The following is a 27,506-nucleotide window of genomic DNA, read 5'->3' on the forward strand; positions in this document are numbered from 1 at the left end:
TGAGTCACAAGAGAATTTGCAGAGGCTGAGTAAGGTGGGGGGAGGAAGACATTGAACACTAATAGCTCAAGCAAGTGAGATGGAAGAATAAAGGTTTCATTTTTTACAATAACAAAGAACCTGCATCTATATATGCAAGAAAGGATAGAGTAATTTTAAGTGTTGAGTCCTAAGCAAGATGGTAGGGGATGAGACAGTATAAGATGAAAGGTTCTGGCTCAACGTCATCTCTCAGTGAAATCCTCAGTCATTCAAACGGGTCACTTCCTCTTCTCCTTTTGCTTCAGGAAGTGAAAGATTTTGATGTGTTTGCAGCTCTTTCCTCAGCAATAACTCCACCACTTGAGATACTGCAAGTACTTGATTCACTGAACTAGGATATACAGGTGTAATATAGCTTTACAAGAATGTGAGAGAGAGTCTTAATGAAGAAGAATGTTTCCAGAGAAAAGTTGGCGGACCTTCTTTGAATAAGGACAAGTTGAAATTTGCCTCTATTTCCCTCTAAACTCTTCACACTGAAGTCACACAAAACAAGTCCCCCGGGGCTGGGAATATGGCCTAGTGGCAAGAGTGCTTGCCTCATATACATGAAGCCCTGGGTTCGATTCCCCAGCACCACATATATAGAAAATGGCCAGAAGTGGCACTGTGGCTCAAGTGGCAGAGTGCTAGCCTTGAGCAAAAAGAAGCCAGGGACAGTGTTCAGGCCCTGAGTTCAAGCCCCAGGACTGGCCAAAAAAAAAAACAAAACAAAAAACAAGTCCCCTTCTTCTTTCATTCTGTCCTAGGTAAACAAACATAGCCTGAGTTAAAAACGATTCCATGATCGGAGGCCATGTTCAAAGGAGGAAAGCAGCAAAGGTGGCTTAGGGAACAAGGGAATCCAAGATACGGTGGAGCCCTAAGCTCATCACAGTGCTAAAAACTCATGATGGGATATGGAAACCCTTCTCTGAAGTCAGAATTAGCGTAGAAAAGTGGAGTGGGGTGAGTCTGTAAGAGGGGTGACTAATGAGTTCTATGCAAGAGAACTAGACTATTTAAAAGCTAAGGAGTTGAATAAAGGCTGATGATTCCCATTTCCTTCTGTACATTTCCTTCATTGTTTCATGAAAAGCATTTCCTTCATTGTTTCATGAAAAACTTTTTCTTCTACAGAAAGTTACAGTTCCTTTTGAGAAAATCTGTAGATACTTTGTCTCCTTATATTCATTTAAGGTACTATCTCCAGTTCTCTATTTGCCAGAGTTTCCTCCAGTTCCTATCACCTCTGCTTCCATGTCCTGATGCCTTTTGATGCTGTTTTCCTCAACATTCCCCCACAATGTTTATGTACTGGGAAGAAGAACCACAAATTCAGTATATGTGAGTACTCCTTCAACTAGTCACATTCCTCACAAGAAGAGAAGCCAGCTCACATGGGTATAGACAGTAAGGACCCTGAGAGCAATCAAAGATAAGTCACAAGACCTGGCCACAGACTGTCAGGACTATAAGAGAAGCTACAAAGGGAACTCTGGAGTTTTTAGCCTGACCTTTAAAATAAATGTGAGCTTATTTGTAGAAATGGTTTTCTCAGTGAAGAAATATATTAGGTTGGTTGGTTGGCTTTTATGTTTGTAGAAGTGACAGATGGATAGATTTAAAGTCTAGTTGAGATGTCCAACTGGAGATGCCTATGATGATTGCAATATAGCTATGGTAGTCCTAGCTCATGATAAGACACAGCCATGGTTACCTAGTGGCCATCAACACAGAAACCATCAGGTTCTTCTCCTTACAACATAGTTTCTGTGTAAGAGGATGTCATTCCCATAATTATGTCAGTAATCGGTTTACTCTAAGTTCTCAAAAGGGAGCTCAATTGGGCCCAATAGTAAATGTTTGTAGTTAGCACATGGAAATCTGTCAGGAAGACTGCTTGAGCCTAAGAGTATATAGAAGTATATAAAGTATATAGAGGACTTTAATCTCAAAAAAAAGTGAACAATAAGAAATAGCTCTACATTATTCTACATTTATACAAAATTACTGGCAGTTTGCTGTGCAGAAATAGAAATCTGAGAGAATTACCCCCATGAAACAACTACCTAAGTAGGTAATTCAAGTTTTGAAAGCATCCTGGCAAGCCCCTGGTTAGCCAAGGAAGGGTCAAAAAAGAGTAAGCTGTAAAGGTGGGAGGAGCTGAAAGGTATGTTGTCTGGAGGTCAAACGGTGCTTACAATGAATAGTCTGGAATTTACAGAAATCAAGGATAAGAGTAAGAATTTTGGACTTCACAAAAGGAAATTAGACTCCAAAGGCAGTAACAATAGAGGAATTAGAGTACACATCTCATAAAGCAAAGGATTAAGAATTAGTAGGAAACAGAAACCACAAATATAAGCAACATATCAAGTTTGGCACTGAAAGGAAAAAAATATACAAATGGCTGCAAATCACCAAAAATGGTTTCAGTAAGGTCACTCAGGACACTGCCTTTTTAAAGATCCAAAGGCCTTCTTTACAGTCAAAAAAGTGGGTATCTCCTAGCAGAATTTCAGGTACATTCCTAAATTCATGGAAGAAAACTTCTGTAATCCTGGTATCTTCTTAGAACCATTAAATAACAAACCCATGTAAAACAAATTTTAATCCAAGTCCAAGCATGAAAACAGAATTAATTCACTGTCTCCATATGATCATTTTGAATGACTAAAATTCAAGCTTGTACATGTACCTGAAGATTATTTTAATAATCTATCCCACAATTGGCACAGTCCTGGTCCGGCCAAGTCATGCTCTGAGCTTCCACAGAACAATGACAGAAACTTACTTGAATGCTGTTTCTTAGTAATGACTCTTAAGGTGATCTCATGGGGGTTCGGGGGAAGGTGCAAAGCCAGGTGTGGACTAGGAAAAGAAATCATGATGTCAGTGACCAAATGATTCATTAGGTAAAATATGTATTACATCAGTCCACTCCAAGCAAAAATCCATGCAAGGAATATAGGTATATATATGATGCCAAGGATCTCTGGGTCCATTAATAAAAACAAACTCAGTGATGGAAAAGAAATGTCTTAAGTATGTAAGAGAGGAAATATATTTTCATGTACTAATCCTATTTTATTTGCACACTTTTGTTTATTTGTTTTGTTTTTGTTTCCAGTCCTGGGGCGTGGACTCAGGGCCTGAGCACTGTCCCTGGCTTCTTTTTCCTCAAGGCTAGCACTCTGCCACTTGAGCCACAGCACCACTTCTGGCTTTTTCTGTATATGTGGTGCTGAGGAATCGAACCCAGGGCTTCATGTATACAAAGCAAGCACTTTACCACTAGGCCATATTCCCAGCCCCTTATTTGCACACTTTTGAAAATCTTGTGAATATATTTTATTTTTGCCCATTATGTGATTATTTTATTCTAGCATTGCCGCAGGTCCTTACGGAGGTGAAAGGAAATAGATTCTCTGTTGCCATGGAATAATGAGAAGACTCAAAAAACACTTAAAATTCTAAGAAGTTTAAGGGCAGCAGTGTGATTGGAACTGGACCTAGGAATTTACCCCAAAACACAGTTTTTATGGTAAGTACATTATTCCTTCCAACTCACACAAATTGCTTTTTTTTTTTTTTTTTTTTTTTTTTTTTTTTGCCAGTCCTGGGCCTTGGACTCAGGGCCTGAGCACTGTCCCTGGCTTCTTCCCGCTCAAGACTAGCACTCTGCCACTTGAGCCAGAGCGCCGCTTCTGGCCGTTTTCTGTATATGTGGTGCTGGGGAATCGAACCTAGGGCCTCGTGTATCCGAGGCAGGCACTCTTGCCACTAGGCTATATCCCCAGCCCACAAATTGCTTTTTAATGTCATTATTTGGTCATCTTTACAAACTAGGGAGACACTTCACAGGAATGAGAACAGTATAGATATTTTACCACAGATATAAATAACTAGCCAATCTCCCCCCCTTTTCTTACTAATACATCTCACCACAGATTAAGATTGAGCAAACTGCTTTCAGAAATCAGTAACAGTCAGAATTCATCAATGACAGGCCATATACCACAAGCTAGATGGCATTTAAGATCTAAACTGCAATTGTAGACATGTTTGGCCTTTACAGCATCACCTCTAAAGGGACCTCAAAGGTACACTAATATAATTAGCCTTTGATGACACACTATATCCCATATCCATCTCTTCATATGTCTCAAATTCAGCACATTTGCATACAATCTACATTCTAACTCACCCACAAACATGTTCTCATATGCTAGAAAACTGTAATATGATAAAAAAAAAAAAACCCTCAAGGAACCACTCGGCTTTGTTGTGTCAGTTCTCATACATATCAGACAACCATCCTTCTCTTGGCCATGTTTTCCCCATACACTGTGAAGTATGTTTAACAAAACTGGAGGGTTAGACAGCTCAGAAAAGGACATGGTCTTGGAATCTTTTGACATCCTCAATAGTTCAGTGAAAAGAAACTTGAGCCCAGCATCAAGAGGCCTAAAGGCCTCATCAGAGTTAGCTCAGCCTTTCCACTCCCCACCCCAAAACAGTTAAGTCTTGTACCCTCAGTCAGATTCACCAAATAGCACTGATGTCCCCAAAGCTTTGACCCCAGAATAACATTGTAAGGAATCCTTTTGAAAAACTCAAATGTAAGAATTATTAAAAATTATCATACAGGAACAAATTATCCCTTGGTACAATAATACACAATACTATGAAAAGAAAAGAAAAAAATGAATAACAAGAAAGTAAAGCAGACCCTGAAGCAGAGAGGAACCAGCAGGAGGGGAAAGGCTCACAAAGATGGTGAATAAAGATGAATATGGTTAACATAGTTTATCTGCATGAACACTGAAACATACTGAAATTCCTTTAAGAAGAGGTAAAGGGATGGAGAAGACAAATACAGGGGATGTGGTCGATCAAGATACATTGTATACATGTATGGAAATATCACAAGAAAACCCACCTTATATAACTAATAGATGATAATTAAAATTTTTAAAGAGAAAATACATTGTCTAAGAGAACAAACCGCTTAGATTTTTTACTATAAGACAATTGGCAATTTCAGCAAATCAAGTGAGTGTTTACTATCTTTCACTGATACAAACAATCCAAATAGGGGAAAAAGAGCTTGCATGGCAAAATGATGATATGAGCATATCGGGAGTTTCTGCCCAAATGTACCACTTTTTTTAAAGACAGTGTGTTACTATGCAACTCCAGAGAGCCTCTCCGCCTCCTGTGTACTGACAATGTGCCATGATTTTGTGTGTGCCAATCCAGGGACTTGAACTCAGGACTTGGGCACTATCCTTGAGCTTTTGTGCTCAAGGCTGGTGCTCACCCACTTGAGCTCTGTTTTTGTAGTTAACTGGAGATAAGAGACCATCAAACTTTCCTGTCCAGGCTGACTTTGAAACCACAACCTTCAGATCTCAGCCTCCTGAGTAGATATGATTATAAACATAAGCCACCAGCATTCCATGACAATGTACCACTTGAAAGGAAATTTTTTTCCTCTTCTGTGTGTGTGTGTGTGTGTGTGTGTGTGTGTGTGTGTGTGTGTGTGTGATCAGTTGTTAAACATTACCAGCACATCTCTGCACTGGGATCATAATCTTACATGGCAGCAACTGGCTAGACTAAGTAACAAAAATCCCCTTAAGCAGGATAAGAAACTGTAACCCCTCTGTACATTACTTTGACAATAGATAAATAATTTTTTAAAGCTAACATGACACTGAGAAAAAATAGAAGATATACCCATGTTATTCCCTATTGTTATTCATCTGACTCAATTCATTCATTCTAACTAGCTGCTTGGTATGATCAAGCGTTTGCTATTGCAATTCCCGGTTTACAGTCATGATATACCTAGAGCAATATCTTAGTTGGCAACATAATGAAAAACTCAAGGCACTGTGTTATTACCAGGCTTATATTTACCCTGTTAGATAAAATGGAACCCCATCTTTTTATTTCTTTTGTCTTTGTTTTAACTGGTGTTATTAAACACAAATGAAGATTTCAAGTCAAAAAATAAGAAATCTACAAAGCATATGCATAGAATATTTAATACTATACTATTAGATAAAATATAAAAGCTAGAAGTTTGTATTTCTAGGGGAAAGTCATCATTGCTTTTTAAAACTATGAAGGCTTTTGGTTTGCCTAAAAGTTTTACATGGATATTTGATGGAAACTTTGAAAACGTGGACCAAAAAAAAAAAAGTTCATCAAACAGACCTCTGACTACATGACTCTATCAATAAGAATGTCTGAACTTGAAACCAGATATGATCTGGTCAGGAAAATCCCCTTTCATGGTCCATCAAGTGCATTCATATATAGATGATGGCTGCTTATCTAGCCTTAATACCTGGGTCTGTGTTACCCAAGACAATAATCCTTTCATTATCAACCCTTCCCTTGAGGCATCAATGTCATCATCTCCTGACATCAAGGAAAACATTCTCTAGAAATCACTCCCAAGGTCCCAAGAACAAATACAAAAGATAAAATAAGAGAAGGAACAAGGACCAGTGAAAGTTCTTAAACAGCAGCCATCAATAGGTTTGCATTTCTAGACACTATCCTAGTGATGATTACTTCCATTTAAGAAAAAAAGTTAATACAAGCATAGCTGGTGTTTCTATCCAAATGTACTACATTTTTAAATAAAGGATGTCCTCTCAGCCTCCTGAATACTAAAAATGTACCACTTTTTTTAAGTTTATCTTTTTCTACCTCCTACAAAATATATCTACAGTTGTTGGCTTCCTTCAGAATTGTAATTCTTTCTTTTTTAAACAAGATGCTCAGAAATAATAAGTACTTAGAATTCTACCTGAGCTCCCCATAATTATAATTAGGTCAATTTTACTATAGCAAAAAAGAAGAGATATAAAAAACAACAGAAAGAATAAAAGGAAAGAAAGAGAGCCAGAGGGAGAGAGGAAGAGATAAAGAAAAGGAGGGAAGGTGGGGGGGGAAGAAAAGAGGGAAGTAGGGAAGGGAGAGGGATTGTTAGAGAAGAGAAAAAAACAAAAGAAGAATGTGCGTTTGAAATAATATATTTAAAATTAAATGTATGTTTAAAAAAAAAAGAGGGAAGAAAGTAACTGTCATGTGTCCTTTTACATTGCTATGTAAAGATCTTCTTTGATGAAGAAGACTAAGGTGAGCCAGAGAACTTTCCTCTCCAGTTTGCACTGAAGCTGATCAGCAGGGCCTATTTCCTGAACTCTCAGATTATCTCTTCTCTTCCTACACTCAGAATATGAGGCAGAATCCACGCACTTCACTTGCAAAGCCTCTTGTGGCAGGAAACTTGCTGGCAGGTAGTAGATATAGAACAGTGTACAAATTGATGGGAGGATGGATGGATGGATGGATGGATGGATGGATGGATTCTAGATTCTGTTAGTGCAAATATGACTTACTTTCTTATTCCCTACATGTACATCAACATGTAAAAATAATTAGGGATCAAAATAACAACATATAAGATAAACACATTCCATATGTAGAAAACTAAATTTAGCATTTTAGATTTTTTTCTATGATAAGAATTGTAACCAAAGTTGCCTTTTAACTTAACATCTAGAAAATGAAATCAGCCATAATGTCTAGATTTCTAAGCAGTCCAGTAAATTACTGGTATGTAATAACTCAACAAATAATTATAACTAAGGGAAAAACTTAATGTTACACTTCATATCCATTCCGTAAAAAAGTAAAGTAACTTTCCTAAAATTAAGTCTCAAACACAATGTGTGATATGCATGGTTTATTTATCTTCCAGCTACTTCATGACATTTGGGGCCAAAGACACCCAATACACTGAAGAGAATATGATTGCATTTTATTCTACATAAGATTTCCTGACCCCAGTAAAATCAAAATAAAGTGGAATTCATTAAATTAGCACCAAAACCAAATTATTCTAACCCTGTAGAGAATACAGGTGATTCTAAAGTTGGGAAACTCAGCTCAAGGAAACTCAAGGTACAGGCATGGTAGCCTACACCTGTAATTCTAGCTACTCAGGAGATCTAATAGCTACTGTGATCTGAAGACTGATATACAAAGCTAGCCCAAGCAGAAAAGTCTGTGACACTTCAATAGCCAGCATAACGCCAGACTGGAGGCAAGGCTCAAGTGGTAAAGCCAGCTTATGAGCAAAAATGCCAACTAAGAGTGCAAGTAAGATTGTGTTTTTAATTGATAGCAGTCAAAAACAAGAAACACAACTTTAGGAACAATTAATCATTATCCTGCAAAGATAAAATCTAAATCCATGGATACATTCAAACACCAGTAGATCTTTCTCTTTCCATCTCTTTTTTATTCTTTCTTTTTTTTCCTTTACTGTCAAAGAGAAGTACAGAGGGGTTACACTTTCATATGTAAGGTCGTGAGTACATTTCTTATCCAACTTGTTACCTCCTCCCTTCCATCTCTTTTATATCTTCATCTTGTATTTCTACTTTTTCAAAATATTGAAAGTAACAAAAATATGTTTAAATTATTTAATAAGGTAGCTAATTTAAATCACAATAAAGTTTGTCTTTCTGTCTTATTCTGTTCTCCTTTGAGACATTCTCCCACTAGTAATTATCAATTAAAAGCCTTGATGAGTCCCTGATTGTAGCTCATGTCATATAAAAATACATAATGCCCATGAATATAACTTATAACTTAAGTTATTCAAAACTAAAGGGTCCTGCTAATATACTTGCATTACACTGGATCTTCTTTAAGCAGACAGAAGATCATCTTTTGCACTGAAATAAACTTGTAGTTCATCTAATAGTATAAGACAATTACATAGAGTCATAGTTCATCTAAAATTTTTTTATATTTTTCTTCATATGTCATCAGATTTCTCTTTTTATGTCTTTGCCTTCATAATTATGGCATTTATTCTTAACATCTTGCAAATGTCATTTCAATTTTTGCTTTAATTTGTGCTCAATTATCTAAATTAATTGATAAACTGTATATGTGTTTATGGTATACAAATGATGTTTACCTGTAAAAACTGTTAAATTATTAAACCAAGCTATTAATATATCTATCATTTCACATATGTATCAGTTTGGGAAGTGATAGCACTTAAAATCTGTATTTCAAGAAAATAATTCATTATTAATTTTAGTCTCCTTGTTGCATAATAGATCTCTTAAACATTCCCCCTGTGTAATTGACCATTTGTGTCCTTAGACCAACATCTCCTCAGTGCTCCTAATCCCTGAGTCACTAGTAATTACCATTCTGCTCTCTACTTCTTTGAGTTTGTCTTTTATAGATTCCACGTGTGAGAGGAGACAATGTTTTTGTCTTTCTGTTCTTAGTTTATTTCCTCCAGATCTGTCTATGTTTCATTATGACAGGATTTTACTTTTTACTTTTTATGGTAAATATGTATCACATTTCTTTACTTAATAATCTTACATTGCTTATATTGCTTAATCAACTTACACTGCTTTCATATGTAGGCTATTATGAATGATGCTGCAATGAACATGATTTTGGAGATATACCTAGGAGTAGGATTGTTAATTCACAAGGTAATTCTATCTTTAGTTCTTTTGAAAAACCTCCAAGGCATTTGTTATAATGGCTTTGCAATAATATGCAAGTGTTGCCTTTTGTCCATTCCCTCATCAAAATTTCTTATTGGGCTGGGCACCAGTGGCTAAGGCCTGTAATCCTAGATACTCAGGAGGATGAGATCTGAGGATTGCAATTCAAAGCCAGCCCGGGCAGGAAAGTCCATGAGACTCTTTTCTCCAATTAACCACCAGAAAACTAGAAGTGGAACTGTGGCTCAAGTGGTAGAGTACAAGCCTTGAGCTGAAGAGCTCAGGGACAGCACCCAGGCCCAGAGTTCAAGCCTCACAACCAACAAAAAAACGAACGAATGAAAGAACGAAAGAAAGAACGAAAGAAAGAAAGAAAGAAAGAAAGAAAGAAAGAAAGAAAGAAAGAAAGAAAGAAAGAAAGAAAGAAAGAGAGAGAGAAAGAAAGAAAAGAAAGAAAGCAAGAAAGAAAGACTTCTTATTGGGTAATATCCATAATAACAGATGTAAGTTGATATTTCATTGTTGTTTTAAAAGATTCAAATGCAAAATATCTGCACCCTAATTTCTTGAGCTCTTTTCCTCTTTCCGTACTCCACTGTCTAACTTACTTGGTCATAGACTATTAAGCCTTTGTGCCTCTCTGTCTTCTGCTTATATCTAAGCATAATTTCAGTTTTTAGCCTCCTGAATACACAACTTTCCTCACAGAGATGGCACACTTATAGAATATTCTTGTAACTCTTCCAGAACTGTCTTATCCATTAGATACTGTAAGCCCAAGTGCCTAATCCTCACAGTACTTTAGAGCATACAAAAATATTTTAATTTCTTTTAAATTCTGAAGGAAAAGTGAATGTAATTATAATAAATTATTCTCATGTTCAAACCCATGCAGAATAATTCTTATTGTTTTTTAAGTTGTGTTTTTTTTTGTGTTGTTTTTTGTTTTTTTGTTTTTTTGGTTTTTTTTTTTTTGCCTGTCCTGGGCCTTGGACTCAGGGCCTGAGCACTGTCCTTGGCTTCTTCCCGCTCAAGGCTACCACTCTGCCTCTTGAGCCACAGCGCCGCTTCTGGCCGTTTTCTGTATATGTGGTGCTGGGGAATCGAACCTAGGGCCTCGTGTATCCGAGGCAGGCACTCTTGCCACTAGGCTATATCCCCAGCCCCTTTAAGTTGTGTTTTTAAATTTATTGTCAAAGTGATGTATGAGAGGTTACAGTTTCATATGTAGGGCAGTGTGTACATTTCTTATCCAACTTATTGTTTTTATAGATGAAAGAATCCACAATGCAAAAATGCCTAGGTCCCACAGAAATCATAATGACTTCTAAATTCTCTAAGAGAACCCAATCCTAAATTCATCCCCATTCAAAACTGTTCCCTTGGGCTTCCATCGATAAACCCCACACCAGAGGTGACTTCAAACACTGCTTTAGAGTGATGGTTACATAACTCACTAAACTTACAAAAAAAATCATTATGTTATCAACTAAATAGTGTAGAGGTTATATGTAATATATTCTTCAATAAGGCCACCTCTGTTTTATTAAGATAATCAGCTATACATGGGAGAATTTCATTGTGAGATTCCCACCAATGTAAATAATATACTCAATCTTCCCTCATCATTCACCTTTATCAATAAAATTATTTTTGAAGAGGATATAAGTAAAAAGAAAAGGCAGAAACACAGGTGTATCTAAAGACACAGAAAGATAATTAGTACAGGTTTAGGCAAGTCATAGCAGAGGATCACAAGGGCCCAATAGCTATACCCTTATGAACACATAAGATGATGCTAAGTGATATGAACTCCATGTTATGGAAATGATTGTTATATCACAGTTGTAACTACTTTCAACGTCCCATCTGTATCTGTAGCTTCTATTAGTGATGATGTTCTTGTATCACCTTCCTGTGGTTGTACCTACACTATCTCTGTAATCTTACCTGAGTATATTGGAAACCGTGTACACTGGTATTGGAACTAGGAAATTGAAAGGGAATACCAAAATTGAGAGACACAGGGTAAAAAAAGAGAAACAACTACAAAAGCAGTACTTGCAAAACTGTTTGGTGTAAGTGAACTGAACACCTCGGGGCAGGGGGGAAAGGGAAAGGGGGAGGAGGGCGGGGGGGTATGAGGGACAAGGTAACAAACAGTACAAGAAATGTATCCAATGCCTAACATATGAAACTGTAACCTCTCTGTACATCAGTTTGATAATAAAAATTTGAAAAAAATAAAATAAAATTTATTGGACATAGTTCTGGCAGGCACAGATCAAAAAAAATAAAATAAATAAAGACACAGAAAGATGAATTTCAAATAACTATATGTGTTTGAGATTCAGAACTTTTATGACAAAAATACACTAAAACATTATGAGTTAAAAGTGTGTTCTACCTTAATATGTTCATGAACATTTAAAATAATGTGCAAGTACGGGAAAAGGATAGTGGCATCAGAAGTGACAAAACGCTCTATATGTGAAAATAATTATGGTGTTAACAAACAAACTTATTGTAGTATAATTAAGGGATTCTGGGTACAATTAAGTACAGGAAGGATATTGGAACTTCCCAAAGATATTTCTGTAAGCCACAACAGAAGAGTAAGAGCAATAGAATAATTGGAACCACGTCCAAACCCACTTCCTTGTTATTTACCAATAGCATCTGAGAACACTGTTTAGATGCTCACATTAGACAATCTTGGATGAACAGCTTTAAATCATATTAAGACTAGAAAATCAAAAGAATTTTATGACAAGGGTTAAAAGTTTATAGCCTTGAAACTACAAAAAAAAATGGGTGCCCACTACAAACCACATCCTGGCAATTCTTATGTCTCCACAATGAACAACTTAAAATGGTTTTGTTGTGGTCAAGGCAATCATCTCTCAGCTAATAATTAGCTACTATTGAAATCAAGTGTAATTTGTCTATTGTACACTAGATTGCTTTTAAGAGCAGTACAAAATTTCATTTTTAGTAACTGACATTGAATGTTATAGTCATTCATCATCCTATATAATCCAGTCAAAACAAGTAGAAAAAACTGTCTTTTACCACTGCGTGAAATCTCAGTCTTTTTCCAGGGAGCTGAAATTAAGTACAAAATGTAACATGTTTAATGCAGGTAAACATTTAGATTTTTTAAAGATAAAACAACTTTGGTGGGGGGAAGATGGTACTGGGGCTTGAACTCCAGCCCTGGGCAATGTCTTGAGCATTTTTGCTTAAAGCTAGCATTCTACCACATGAGCCACAGCTCCACTTCTCAGTAATTGGAGATAAGGGTCTGACAGTCTTTCGTGCCCAGGATAACTTTGAACTGCAATCCTCAGATGTCAGACCTCTGAATAGCTAGGATTACAGGCATGAGCCACTGGCGCCTGGGTTGGATTTGTAACTTTTATCCAGTGTCTCGACTTACCTCAAGTTTTTTACAGTTATAAAATTAGGGAAAGAAAGAAAACACATACAGCAACTTCCCATGGCTAGCATCTGTAATTCTCCCTGAAGGAGAAAGATCACTCTTTTGAGGAGAGATCTTTGATCTTTCTGTTATACCACTAAAATTCTATGACTCAAAGAGGCTATTAAATAAAAAGATGTCATACACATCAATTCACCTTCAGGTATTCTGATGCTTTATTTCTATACACCTCCTTAATTTTGCCTAAGAGAAAAAATATCTACAAAGCAGTGTTCCAAGTTTACTATATTTTCCCATGTATGCCATTTAAGTCTGAAATTCCCAACTGAGGTCTCTATGTCTAGAAAGTAATTTTTCCCACAGTAAAATATCTCCTTGCACAAATTAGATATTTTCTTTTTTCTATCCTTGAAAAATTATCTATTCAAAATCAACTTCCACATATGGTACAGCATCTGGTTCAGATCCAGTTTTTTAAAAAAGGAGGCAAAATGTCATGTTGAAAGTGACTTAACCCTTTTAATCCATTAGCTTTGTATTTACTATAATGTAACTGATAACTATCTAAACCAGGACTTCATCTAGAATCATAGATAGAACTCTGGGAGTTAATTAACTGGAATGGAAATATGTGTGTGTGTGTGTGTGTGTGTGTGTGTGTGTGTGTGTGCATGCACATGTGTCTTTATTTCCAGCAACTTCTAACTAAAATTCAGCATTTTCTTCAGCCACGCATGTAGACAACAAAACTTCAAATTGTTATGAGGGAGGAGGTAACAAGTTTGACAAGAAATGTACTCACTACCTTACATATGTAACTGTAACCCCTCTGTACATCACCTTGACAATAAAAATTTAAATTAAATAAACTTCAAATTATTTTAGCAGTATCTCTGACTGGATCACCAACATATATTAAACATATTTTCATATATTTTTATTGCAGATTTCTCAAAATGCCATTTATGCTCAGCACTGCCTCAAAATAGTAGTATTAGACTCCTTATTATATCTTGTGATATAATATGTAAGTAAATATTGAATAGATATGTGATAACACAGAAATGATTTTACATTGGGATCCTAATTTCTTAAATTTATAAATTTAAAAGAATCATTCCAAATAAATACCAATAAGAGACTCCCTGGTGGGGGTATTGCAAAAAGCACGCACAGAGAGAGAAAGAGAGACAGAGAGCCAGACAGAGAGAGAGAGACAGAGAGAGAGAGAGAGAGAGAGAGAGAGAGAGAGAGAGAGAGGATAAAAAGAAGTTACAAGAATAAAAAGACAAACGACTCCAAAAGCAATTCTTGCAAAAACCATTTGGTGTAAACCAACTGAACAACTCATGGGGGAAGAGGGAAAAGGGGAGGGGGAAGGGGGGAAGTGAGGGAGGAGGTAACAAACTGTACAAGAAATGTACCCACTGCCTTACTATGAAACTGTAACCCCTCTGTACATCACTTTGACAATAAAGAAGTGATTATTCAAAAAAATTAAATGCCAGAATTTACCACTACATGTGGTTTCTCTAAAAAAAAGAAAAGAAAAGAAAAGAAGTTACAGAGCTGGACTTTGGTGGCTCACAATTATAATCCAAGCTACTGAGGAGGAGGACGAGGAGGAGGGGAAAGGTGGAAAGGGGGAAGGAGAAGTGGGAGGAAGAGGAGAAGGAGGAAGAAGTGGAAGAGGGGGAGGGGGAGGAGGGAAAAGGGAGGAAGGGGAGAAGGAGGCAGGGGAGGAGAAGGTGGAGAAAATGGAGAGGAAGAAGGAATTGGAGAAGGAAGAATTGAAGGAGAAGGAATGGGAAAGAGAAAGAGTGGGAAGGAGGAGAAGCAGAGGAAGGAGAGGAGGAAGAAGAGAAGTTGTTAAAGAGATCATGAGAATATAAAATAGAGGTAAAGGTAAGTAGGTCTCATAGTACTAAAACCATCCTAATAAAAAAAAGTCACTCAACTCTAGCTCTAAAGAAATATTCATATTACAACAAAATCTTCATGGTTCATCTACTGTCATTTGGAATCAGCAATGTCAGTAGAGAGCAGGTTTTGGTGCTTTCAAATTCTAATTCATTTTTCATATGTGACTACAGGATTTAATCTAAGACGGTATCACCAAGACACATGTTTTTACATGGCCATCTCAAATGTTATATGGATTGGTACCTGAGAAGATAGCAGATTGCAATCAATGAACAGTCCTCTTCCACTTCTATATCTCTGTATCAGGCCAGCCATGATGGCTCCGTATGCATATAGGCCAGTAGCCAGATCAGTCATGGCCACTCCTGGACGAACTGGATCTCCATCCTGATGTGAAGGTTGAGTTGGGAATAACAGAGAAAATTAAACATGAAACCACTACATGATTTCTCAAATATTCTGAAATTATATAAGAGAAAGAATTATATAGGCAGATTATAAAAATTATATATGTAGATATATACACAAATTAATACAATAAATAATTGTGAAGATATCTGTTGGAGGTGGCAATATATTTTTAGTGTTATTGTAAAAGTGATGTTCATAAATCAAGTGATAAGTACATTACTTTTTGAAGTGTCACCCCATCCATTGCTTTTTCAGTTTTTCCTTCCCCATACCCCCTCCACAAGTAGTATAGTCCATTTTCAACATAGTGTCATAGTATCACTACTGCATGTTTTCCCTTTGTCTCACTACTTCTGAGCTCCCCTCACCCTCTCCAAAACAAACAAACTTACAAACAAGTCAAAAAGTACAGAAAACAAGATATTTATTGTATATAAAAACCATACATATTCTGTATATACCATTAGTTTCTCTCCTAAGCTCCTACTAACCAAGCTAAGTCAAACCATATGAAATAAAAGATTTGTTTAAAACATCTAGCCAGGGGGCTGGGGATATAGCCTAGTGGCAAGAGTGCCTGCCTCGGATACACGAGGCCCTAGGTTCGATTCCCCAGCACCACATATACAGAAAACGGCCAGAAGCGGCGCTGTGGCTCAAGTGGCGGAGTGGTAGCCTTGAGCAGGAAGAAGCCAGGGACAGTGCTCAGGCCCTGAGTCCAAGGCCCAGGACTGGCCAAAAAAAAAAAAAAAAACATCTAGCCAGACATAAGTGGCTGAAGCCTCTAAACCTAGCTACTCAAGAGACTGAGATCTAAGGATTTCCACTCAAAGCCGGCCCATGAAATTCTTATCTCCAATTAAGCACCAGAAACCCAGAAGTGGTGCTGTGGCTCAAGTGGTGGAGCACTAACCTTGAGCTGAAGAGCTCAGAAACAGCACCCAGGCCCAGAGTTCAAGTTCCACAACTGACAAAAAAAAAAAATCTAAATTCCTTGTCAGTGTATTTCACTGTCTTTAGACCCCCCCCCCCAAAAAGAACAAATTAAATTTGAACAAATTGAGTCAATTTGTTAGGGAAGAAGTTAAAGTAGTACTTTTCTTTAGTTGGTTAACTCTCTGAGAAAAAAACTGAAACCACCAAAACAACATAAATAAATAGACAGGCAGATAAATACTTATACACATATAAGGAGATATAACTATTATAGACATATGTTTCTATATATTTATGTAATATGATATAAAATGAATTTTATGTATACATATAGAAGAACATTTTATCATTTGCAAACAAATATATGGGCCTAAAAATATTATGTTGTGTGAAGTAAGTCAGGCTCAGATTCACAAAAGGCACATGTTTTCTCTCATATGTGAGTTATACCTAAAATATAATCATATATGAAAACATATGCAGAGCTATTTGTGTATACACACAATAAAAGTGACTAAAGTATAGTACATACAGAGGTAGATTTCCACCCCTCTGAACAATTAAGAGACAGTTTATGAATAAGGAGGTTTATTCGCAGTATAAATACTAGAAAGCAGAGACATGTCATGGCTTGGGGGTAGGGCTTTAGGGAAGGGAAGCAGAAGAATGGAGAGAGGAATGGTAAGCATATACAGGCATAATATTCAATATACATGTGTGAAAATGGAACTAGGAAACTTGAGGGGACTGTTGGGTTTAGGATAGATGGGAGGGAGAAAGAATGATGGGAGGGGTAACACTGATCATGGTGCATTCATAAATTGACATGATGAATTAAACCTCTTTGTACAACTATTTAAAGGTAATAAAATGATTTTTTCAAAGAAAGCACAAACTCTAGTCTCGTTCCCTTATAGATATGCTAATGGTTGGCAAATATCCTATTGCCATTATCTGTAAGGGGAAAGTATGACTGTCTATAAATGCTTTTAGCATGAAAATTCTTATTTAAGATTACTAGGATAAGCCTAGAACCTGTAAGTAGAGGATGAGATATACATGGCATGAACCATGTAACAATCCAGGTTTGAAATGGAGTTATTGGAGTCAATTGTAATGGAGTAAGTAATGGAGTCAATAATGCTATATGTTGTGATGGACAATTCATGTCTTTCATGAAGGACATTATCTGCTAGTCTAGATTTGATAGTTTTGTCTGTCATGAAAGGGAAGAATCCAATAGCCTTTGTTTTATATGTCCTTATTATTGCTTGTATTCTTCAAATTATAAATATGTCCTTGTTATTGCTTGTATTCTTACAATTATAAATAAAGCTTTGCACTGAATAACAACTCCAATTCACGCTAGTCTGATTTAATGATCTAATCCTTGTCTCACATGTAAAGCTATTAGAAGAGGGCCTGACACCCAGGAAGTCTTCTGTACAAACCACCCATCATTGTATCTGACATTTTCTACATTTTGCTACTTTAAATTCTGCTAGGCTTTTCATTGCAGAAAGTATCTAAAAAGCTCACACTTCATATTTCATCTGGTTGACACATTCATTCATTCATGCCCTTATTTGGTAATTCTAGCTGCGGTTGAATCATTTTTAGAAATGACTTTCCTTTCCTGCAACCTATGTGTATACCATGTTAGTCCCTCTTACAAGAGTACTAAATGATGTTTAAAAATATATATGTGGGAATGCACAGGGGCTAAAAGTTTCCCCCTGCTTTACAATGCAATTTCCAGGTAAATATTGTCAGGAAACCTGGGATTATCTAGCAACCTTTATTTTTTTCAAAACTTTTATAGAAGTTGAATTAGTAAATGTAAAGTTCTGTATTTCATTGGGATTGAAGGTGAACATATTAAAGAAGACGATTTCAAATTTAGGTTAATAATAGCTCTTCTCTCACTACAAAATGAATATAATTATATTTTATCCTCTAGAGTTCTTATAACATAGGAATAACTAAACCTTTATATTATATTTTAAGTTTCCTAAAAGTAAAGATTATGCCTAACATTCTAAAGCATCATTACATTATTCAAAATTATAAGATATATGGATATTAAGTATACATTAATAACAATAATTACATAAAGTATAAATATTGAAATAATGTCACTCATACATTGAAGACAAAATTGCTACTGGTATAAATGACTATTTGTGCCAAACAACTGAAAGAGGCCTAACAGCATGCTTTAAATGCAGAAATACAAATAGGTGGAAAATTAAAATACAGAAAATATATAGAATTCAAACAGTAGCCATAATGAAGCTAAAGCGGCCAATCAGTACCAGATAAATATAATTTAAGACAAAAAATTGCTAGGGAAAAGACATATTTTTAATGAAAAAGGCTGAAGTATTGTAAAGACATAAAAGTTATTATAAGCATACATGTTACCTAACTGACAGAAATGACAAAATTCAAAAAGAAAAAAAAGTTTTGAAAGAAAAAATAGACAATCCCCCAAAAAATTAGGAATAATAATAGAAAACTTCAGTAGGCAATTATTAATAGTAGGTGAAACAAATAAATAGAAGATAAATAAAGTAATAAGAGATTTGAGTGACACTATAAACCAAATGTATCTTTAATTCAGTCACAACCTTTCTTTGATTTGTTGCGTTTCTGGGCCTTTATTAAGGAAGTATTGTCCTGTGCTAAGGAGCCTGAGTGTTTCTCCTATTCCCTCTTGTACTGTTTTCAGAGTATATGATTTTACTTTGAGGTCTTTGATCCATTTGGAATTGATTTTGGTGCAGGATCTAGTTTTAGTTTGTTACAGGTGTTGAATCAGTTTTGCCAACATCATTTGCTGAAAAGGCTGTCTTGCTTCCATCCTAATTTTTAACTCTTTTATCAAAGATTAAGTAGCCATAGTTCTGTGAGTTCATTTCTGGGTCTTCAGTTCTGTTCCATTGGTCCTCAGGCCTGTTGTTGTGCCAATACAAAGCTGTTTGTATTACTATAGCTTTGTAATACAGCTTGAAGTTTGGTGTTGAAATTCCTCCAGCACTGTTCTTTCTACTTAGGATTGTTTGTGCTATTCAGGGTCTTTTATTGTTCCATATGAATTTCTGGATTACTTCCTCTATTTCATTAAAGAATGGTATCGGGATATTGATGGTTTCCCTCATAGGGAATAATTAGTACATGTTTCAGTTAGTCATAGCAGAATATCACAATAGCCCAATAGCTATGCCCGTATGAATACATAAGATGATGCTAAGCGAAATGAACTCCACGTTATGGAAACAAGTGGTATATTATTTGTTGTAATTATTTCAACATACCACATAAAACAGTACCTTTTTTTATCTTTTTTTTTCTTTTTTTTTTCTCTCGTATTCCCTCCCCGTGGTTTTACCCCTTCTATCACTGTATCTGATCTTAGTACCCTGGATACTGTATATACGTGTATTAGAATTATGCCTTTATCAGAAAGAATGACATTGCCCCATTTATAAGAAAATGGGAGGACTTGGAAAAAATTATACTAAGTGAAGTGAGTCAGACCCAACGAAACATGGACTCTATGGTTTCCCTCATAGGGAATGATTATTAGTACAGGTTTAGGCTAGTCACAGCAGAGAATCACAAGAACCCAATAGCTATGCCCTTATGAACACATAAGATGATGCTAAATGAAATGAACTCCATGTTATGGAAACGAGTGTTATATCACTGTTGTAATTACTTTCAACATGCCATGTGAAACCATGGCTTTTTTGTTGTTGTTGTTGATGATCCTCTTGTATCCCCTTCCTGTGGTTGTCCTTGTTTATCACTGTATCTCATCTGAGTACCCTAGATACTGTATATACTGGAATTTGAACTAGGGAAGGAAATGGGAACAGCAAAATCGAGAAACAAAGGATAAAAAGACAAATCACTCCAAAAGCAATACTTACAAAACCATTTGGTGGAAACCAACTGAACAACTCATGGGGGGGAGAGGGAAAGGGGGAGGGAGAGGGGGAAGTGAGACAGGAAGTAACAAATGATACAAGAAATGTACCCACTGCCTTACAGATGAAACTGTAACCCCTCTGTACATCACTTTGACAATAAATAAGTAATTATTCAGAAAAAAAAGAATTAGGGAAGGGAAAGGGAATAGCAAAATTGAGAGACAAAGTATAAAAAGACAAACCAGCCCCAGGACTGGCAAAAAAAAAAAAAAAAGACAAACCATTCCAAAAGCAATACTTACAAAACCAGGAGAAGCAGGAGGAGCAGGAAGTAGAAGAGGAAGAAGAGGAGGAAGAGGATGGGAGGGAGAACAACAAGGAGGAAGAGAGAAAAAAGAACTGAATTCATACAAAACACATGTGCAAATCACAATGGAATAAAATTAGGAAAAAAATACCTTTGGAAAACAAAACTATGTAATAGCAACATAGTCCAAAAATATCAACAAGTATCAGCAGAAATAACACAGGAAATGAGACAGTATTTTGAGATGAATGAAAAGTACAAGATAGCATAACTTATGGAATGCAACTAAAGCACTGTTTGTGAGGTGTTTATAAGTCTGCATTTAAAAAGAAGAAAGATCTCAGATTAATAACCTACCCTTCTTCTATCTTAAGAAGAGTAAATTAAACCTGAAGCAAGAAAGAGGAAGGAAATAATGTAGATTAGATTAAAAATAATGTAAAAAGAATAAAAAATCTATACAGAAAGTCTTTCTAAGATCAATTCTCTGGAAAGACAAACAAACTTAGTAAAATTTAGCTTAACTTCCAAAAAAGAGAGGTAGTTAAATAACTGAAATCAGAAAGAAAAGAAAGAATATTACTACAGTAGTGACATTTCAGAAATAAAAAGGAGGGTCTGGGGCTGGGGATATGGCCTAGTGGCAAGAGAGCTTGCCTCATATACATGAGGCCCTTGGTTCAATTCCCCAGCACCACATATACAGAAAATGGCCAGAAGGGGCACTGTGGCTCAAGTGGCAGAGTGCTAGCCTTGAGCAAAAAGAAGCCAGGGATAGTGCTCAGGCCCTGAGTCCAAGCCCCAGGACTGGCCAAAAATAAATAAATAAATAAAGGAGGGTCTGGGCATAACAGTACATGCTTTTATTACCAGCTTCCCTGGAGGCAGAGGTAGGAGGATCTTGGTCAGAAGTAGGCCTGGCTAAACGCATGAAACTAGCAAGCTGAACCAGAAAAATAAAAAGATTATTCTCTATGACCAATTAAGATTGTTCCCAGTAATGCAAAGTTGGTTAAATGTATGCAAATCAATCAATATAATGTTACATCATTAGAATAAAAGATAAAAGTAACATGATAATCTCAGTAGATGCATTATATGAATTTGAAAAAGACCCCAAAGATGAGACTTTATGAGAATGAATTGAAATGAAATTCAACCTCAAAAGGGACATCAGTGAAATAATGCAACAAACACCATGCTATGGATCAAAAGATTTAATTTAGATAATATAGTAATGGTTCCCAAATTTTTCATCGATCAAAATATTTGGTCCTTTTCTTTCAGAAATGAAATCTGCTCTAATAATTCATATAGAAACACCAAGGACAAAGAATAGTCGAAATAATCTAGAAAAAGAACAAAGTTGGAAAAACTAATTCCTCCAAATATCAAAGCTACTATAATGAAGGCAACATGACACTAGTGTTAAGGTAAATGTATAAATAATTTTTAAAATCTCAGACTTTTTATAAGTTTTTCAAGATAATTCAATTAGGAAACCTTAAGGGAGGAACACAAAGGTGTAACTTGACTGAACATTTAAAATATTATTTATTAGAATGAACTCAGGAAATAAAAACATGGGTTTGTTGTTTTTGGTGGTGGTGGTGGTGATGTTTGTTTTTGCTTTTTTGGTTTTTTCAGTGGGGGAGGGTAAAGGGGAAGCACAAAACAGGAGGAAGGTAGGGTGAATTAATGTGATCATGCTATTCAGTATATACTATGTGGGAAAAGACCTATGTAACTTGTGGGCAGGAACAGGAGGGGGAAGCTGGGGGAAAGTAAAGGAAGGGGTGACATTGTCCAAAGAAAGAAATGTATTCATTACCTAACTTATGACATGGAAGCCTCTCTGCACAACACCTTAATAATCACAATGAAATTATTTTTTATGATGCTCATAATAAAATTAGACCCCCTCCTTACAGTAAATACAAAAATTAACTCTCAAGCTGGCAGCATAGCTGAGTGTTAGAGCAGATACCTGGCAGGTGTGAATCCTCAGTTCAACCACCAGTACCAAAAAAAAAAAAAGTTTTTGAGTTCTACTTGCACATTGTTGGTGGGAGTGTAAGTTAATAAGCAATTATTAAAGAAAAATTAATATTTTTTAAATTTTAAATTATTTTAATTTTTAACTTTTGTTTTGTTTTGTTTTGATTTTGGTTTTGGTTTTTTGGCCAGTCCTGGGGCTTGGACTCAGGGCCTGAGCACTGTCCCTGGCTTCATTTTGCTCAAGGCTAGCACTCTGCCACTTGAGTCACAGCCATTTCTGGCCATTTTCTATATATGTGGTGCTGGGGTATTGAACCCAGGGCCTCATGTATACAGGGCAAGCACTCTTGCCACTAGGCCATATCCCCAGCCCTAATTTTTAACTTTTAAATAACAAAAAAATGTATGGAAGTTCTTCACAAAACAAATAGAATTTTCATATGACCAAGGAAACTCAATTTTGGGTATCTATCCAAAAATGAAATGTATTTGGCAAAAGGTTATGTGCATCCCATCTTTACTGAAATACTATTCTCAATGGCCCAGTTATAGAATCAACTAAAGTGTCCATCCGTAGATTAATGGATAAAGAAAATATGATATAAATACATAATAAAATTGGATTCATCCTTAAGAAAAGTGGGTCTTCAGCAGCCCCACTTTTGGGTATCTATCCAAAGACCACAAACAAAATCACAGTAATGCCACCAGCACAACAATGTTCATCGCAGCACAATTTGTCATAGCTAGAATCTGGAACCAACCCAGATGCCCCTCAGTAGACGAATGGATCAGGAAAATGTGGTACATATATACAATAGAATTTTATGCCTCTATCAGAAAGAATGACATTGTCCCATTTGTAAGAAAATGGAAGGACTTGGAAAAAATTATACTAAGTGAAGTGAGCCAGACCCAAACAAACATGGACTCTATGGTCTCCCTTATTGGGAATAATTAGTACAGGTTTAGGCAAGTCATAGCAGAGCATCACAAGGCCCAATAGCTATACTCTTATGAACACATAAGATGATGCTAAGTGAAATGAACTCCATGTTATGGAAACAATTGTTACATCACAGTTGTAACTACTTTCAACGTCCCATCTGTATCTGTAGCTTCTATTAGTGATGATGTTCTTATATCACCTTCCTGTGGTTGTACCTACACTATCTCTGTAATCTTATCTGAGTATATTGGAAACCGTGTATACTGGTATTGGAACTAGGAAATTGAAAGGGAATACCAAAATTGAGAGACACAGGGTAAAAAAAAGACAAACAACTACAAAAGCAATACTTGCAAAACTGTTTGGTGTAAGTGAACTGAACACCTCAGGGGGGGAAAGGGAAAGGGGGAGGAGGGAGGGGGTATGAGGGACAAGGTAACAAACAGTACAAGAAATGTATCCAATGCCTAACATATGAAACTGTAACCTCTCTGTACATCCGTTTGATAATAAAAATTTGAAGAAAAAAAAAAGAAAAGTGGGTCTTCTGTAACAACATGGACATAATTGGAAAGCATTACGGTCGGTGGAATAAGCCAGAGAGAGAAAGATGAATAGTGCTTGTTCACATACAACTGAACTCAGAAATAACCAGTAGACAAAAAAAAAAACAAAGAACCAGTAGAATTGTGATTACCTAGGCTGGAAGTTGGGGAGTAGGAATGATGGCCATAGTCAGAAAGAAGATATTTGTTTTTGAGTTCTATTACATAGCATAATAGATAATAAATATTATACACTTCAAAATTGCCAAGAAATTAAATTTCAAATATTTTCACCACAAAATAATGTTGAATATTTCAGGCAATGAATATATTAGCTTTATTTAATTATTCCACATTGTATGAGCATATTGTAACAACATTCTGTACATCATACACAGATACAATTACAAATTGCCAGTTTACAACTTAAAAATAAATTTCACTGAAAAATAGACCAAAACATAAAAGCTAAAATTATAAATTATAAAAGAGAAGAAAACAGAAAAAATTATTTAGGATCTCAGATTTGGCAATGGTTTCCTAGAGCTATGACACCACACTATGAAAATCCATCATAAATAAATCCCTGTCATTAAAGAATTGTCAGAATGCCAGAGGAATAAGGAAATAAAAACATGTTAGCATTTATTGAGCAGGAAGCCCCACAGAGAACCAGATTGTAGCTCTGAAGTAGCCATTTCAGTGCAGTAAGACAGAATCCAAGAAGAGATGGGTTAAATGCAAGCATGGTAGTGTAGTGTTTCTGTCTACATATGAACTCCAGAGGTGTTTCATGCTGTGCTAATAAAACAAGGACTCCCTTCTCCTTAAATCTAGGATAAATGGGGTATTCATATCATCTCATACAAATGAGCACAGAGGTTCATCACTCAGAATCCTTAATAAAAATACCTCTGAGGGAAAAAAATGCATCTGGGTATGAAATTAAACTGTTCAACAAATACCCTAGCATCTCACAATAATTTATTGGAAGAAGTAGACTTAAACTGATATGTTGACTGTTCAAAATCAATTTACTTTACTAAATTAAAATTCGAAGAACTGACAGTGCTATTTTTATTTTTTATGGTTACTTAGACGCTGCATTTTAAATGTATTTATATCTTCCAATTCATGTTAATCCTTTGTAAAGGATGGTTTGTCGTCATCTTCCTGTGAAACAAAGACTGCAAAGGAGGAGACTCTACTTAAAACTTAAGGCATATCATTATAGTGAGAGTAAAATACACTAAATACAAATATTGAGTCTTCTGATTACTCACTTTCTGTAATCATTCATAGACCCTTTCATTGTCTTTGCTCACTATGATGTTTTCCTACATTCTCTCATTCATGCACTCAAAAACTAACCAAAAATTAAACCATCTGAATGGTAGTGAAAAAACTAGTGGGATCTAAATAAAATGAACTTAGTTCATGTATTTCTCAATTTTGTGAAATGTTAACACTAGAAGAAACTAAGTCAAAGGTATAAAAACTATAATATTTTTACAAGCCTCTACTTTTATAATTTAAAAGGTTAAAAATAAAATCTGAAATATTTCTTTGAAAATTAAAAAATGATAGTTTTTATGAGGCGAGTTGTTCACTAGTTTTATTTTTTAACAACATATATAATCTATAGAAAAAGAGGGAAAAGTATACTTGTAGGGATGGTGTTCTATGTTCTTTTCCTTAACATCAAAATCTCCTGAATCACAAACTTTAAAAAAATAAAGATTATTTCCCACATACAATTTAAGACTATTTAACATTATCATTAATTCCTACTATAGTCATTATAATAATAAAGTTCAGAATTTGCTAAAAGAAATGAAAGAGAAAGAAAGGAAGAAAGAAAAGCTATATTTTTCTAAGTTATTTAAACTCTTGTTTTTTTTTAAAAAAAAGGTATATAAGAAGTTATAAATAATTCGAGCATATATTCACCCAAGAGGTGTCTTTCTCTTAACTTATGTTATCCAACATTATTACTTCATAATAATTTTAAATTTTCCTTTCCTTTTGAGTAGTTGGCCTAATTTCCCTTTTTACTAAAATATCTGTGTCTCCATATCATATATTAGTTTTATTTTATTTATTTATTTATTTATTTTTTGGCCAGTCCTGGGCCGTGAACTCAGGGCCTGAGCACTGTCCCTGGCTTCTTTTTTGCTCAAGGCTAGCACTCTGCCACTTGAGCCACAGCGCCACTTCTGGCCATTTTCTGTATATGTAGTGCTGAGGAATCGAACCCAGGGCCTCATGTATATGAGGCAAGCACTCTTGCCACTAGGCCATATTCCCAGCCCATATATTAGTTTTATACTGAGCCATTCATTAAATTAACATAATCTACAAAAATATTGTTTTTATATTTGGTCCCATAAATGTTTTTAATAAACTGTTTTACAAAATTCTTCCACCATTTAACTGCATAACATTTGGAAAATTCTTAGCCTTCCTTTGGATTTTTTTCTCAGTTATCAAATATAGGTAGTAATAATACTCACATAATTGTTTTATATGAGAACTAAGAAAAATGTGCATTAAAAAAAGCACTTTGTGAGCCAGGCACCAGTGGTTCATGCCTGTAATCCTAGCTACTCAGGAGGCTGAGATCTGTTTATCTTGGTTCAGCTTAAGGCATGAGATTCTTATCTCCAGTTAATCACTGAAAAGCCAGGAGTAGAACTGTGGCTCAAGTGGTAGAGCACCAGCCTTGAGCGAAAACAGGAATAGATCCCAGCCCAGGTTCAAGACCAGTATCGGCACACAAAAAAAGCATTTCATGAATGTTAAAAGCCACAGAAATGATAAATGATGAATGAGACCTGGGCAACCCATCAGAATAACATGACAACTCAGAAGGAAGAGGCAAGATGAGACTCTCAAGCAAGGTCATAGCAGAAGGGATGGATGTGAGAGACACTTAGAAACTTGAATTCCTAACTTTGTATTGACTAGTTGTGGACAGTAGCAAAAAGGCAAGGCAAGGCTAGGCCAGTGAGGAAAGGAGAGAGGAGAAGAGAGAGAAGGAGAAGGGAGGGGAGGGAAGTGAATTTTGAAGAAGCAATCAATAGGAAATGAAATTCATTAATATGAAGGTAATATTTTCATTGCAAAAACTACAATTAGCATGACTTGCAGCCTTAAACTAAAAGAATGAAAGAATAAAGGGAAACATGGAAAAGAAAACAATGGTGTGGTTTGATTAAAAGAAGACTTTAGGGCTCACAACACAAGGTCATCACAGTCACTTGCTTCACTCTTCATAGGCTCAGACTCTGCAACTCTACAGTATTTTCTATACACTTTCCATTCCAAACACAAGCTACTCCAATCACTCCTGGGTGCAAAAACATCCTAACAGTGGCATTCATCTACAAATTTCCCCCAAAGGAACCTTTCCTCTGTATAAAATAATTTCCAGTTAAAACATGGAACTCAAAATTTCCTCTCTTTTCACT

General features: G+C 35.8%; 1 protein-coding gene across 11 annotated transcripts in view; it reads right to left on the bottom strand.

Moving 5' to 3' along the window:
• The window catches only part of Sugct (succinyl-CoA:glutarate-CoA transferase), a 546,711-nt gene that overhangs the window by 448,551 nt on the left and 70,654 nt on the right, over positions 1–27,506 (bottom strand). For 10 of the 11 annotated variants that reach the window (XM_048339424.1, XM_048339423.1, XM_048339433.1 and 7 more), the window contains exon 8: positions 15,199–15,342. The exons of the other annotated variant lie outside the window; for it this stretch is intronic. In XM_048339424.1, coding sequence (XP_048195381.1) covers positions 15,199–15,342 — 144 coding nt within the window. The remainder of the gene's footprint in view (positions 1–15,198; positions 15,343–27,506) is intronic. 11 annotated transcript variants of the gene reach the window in all.

Source organism: Perognathus longimembris, chromosome 2 (genome assembly GCF_023159225.1).
Source record: "Perognathus longimembris pacificus isolate PPM17 chromosome 2, ASM2315922v1, whole genome shotgun sequence".
Classification (NCBI taxonomy): domain Eukaryota; kingdom Metazoa; phylum Chordata; class Mammalia; order Rodentia; family Heteromyidae; genus Perognathus; species Perognathus longimembris.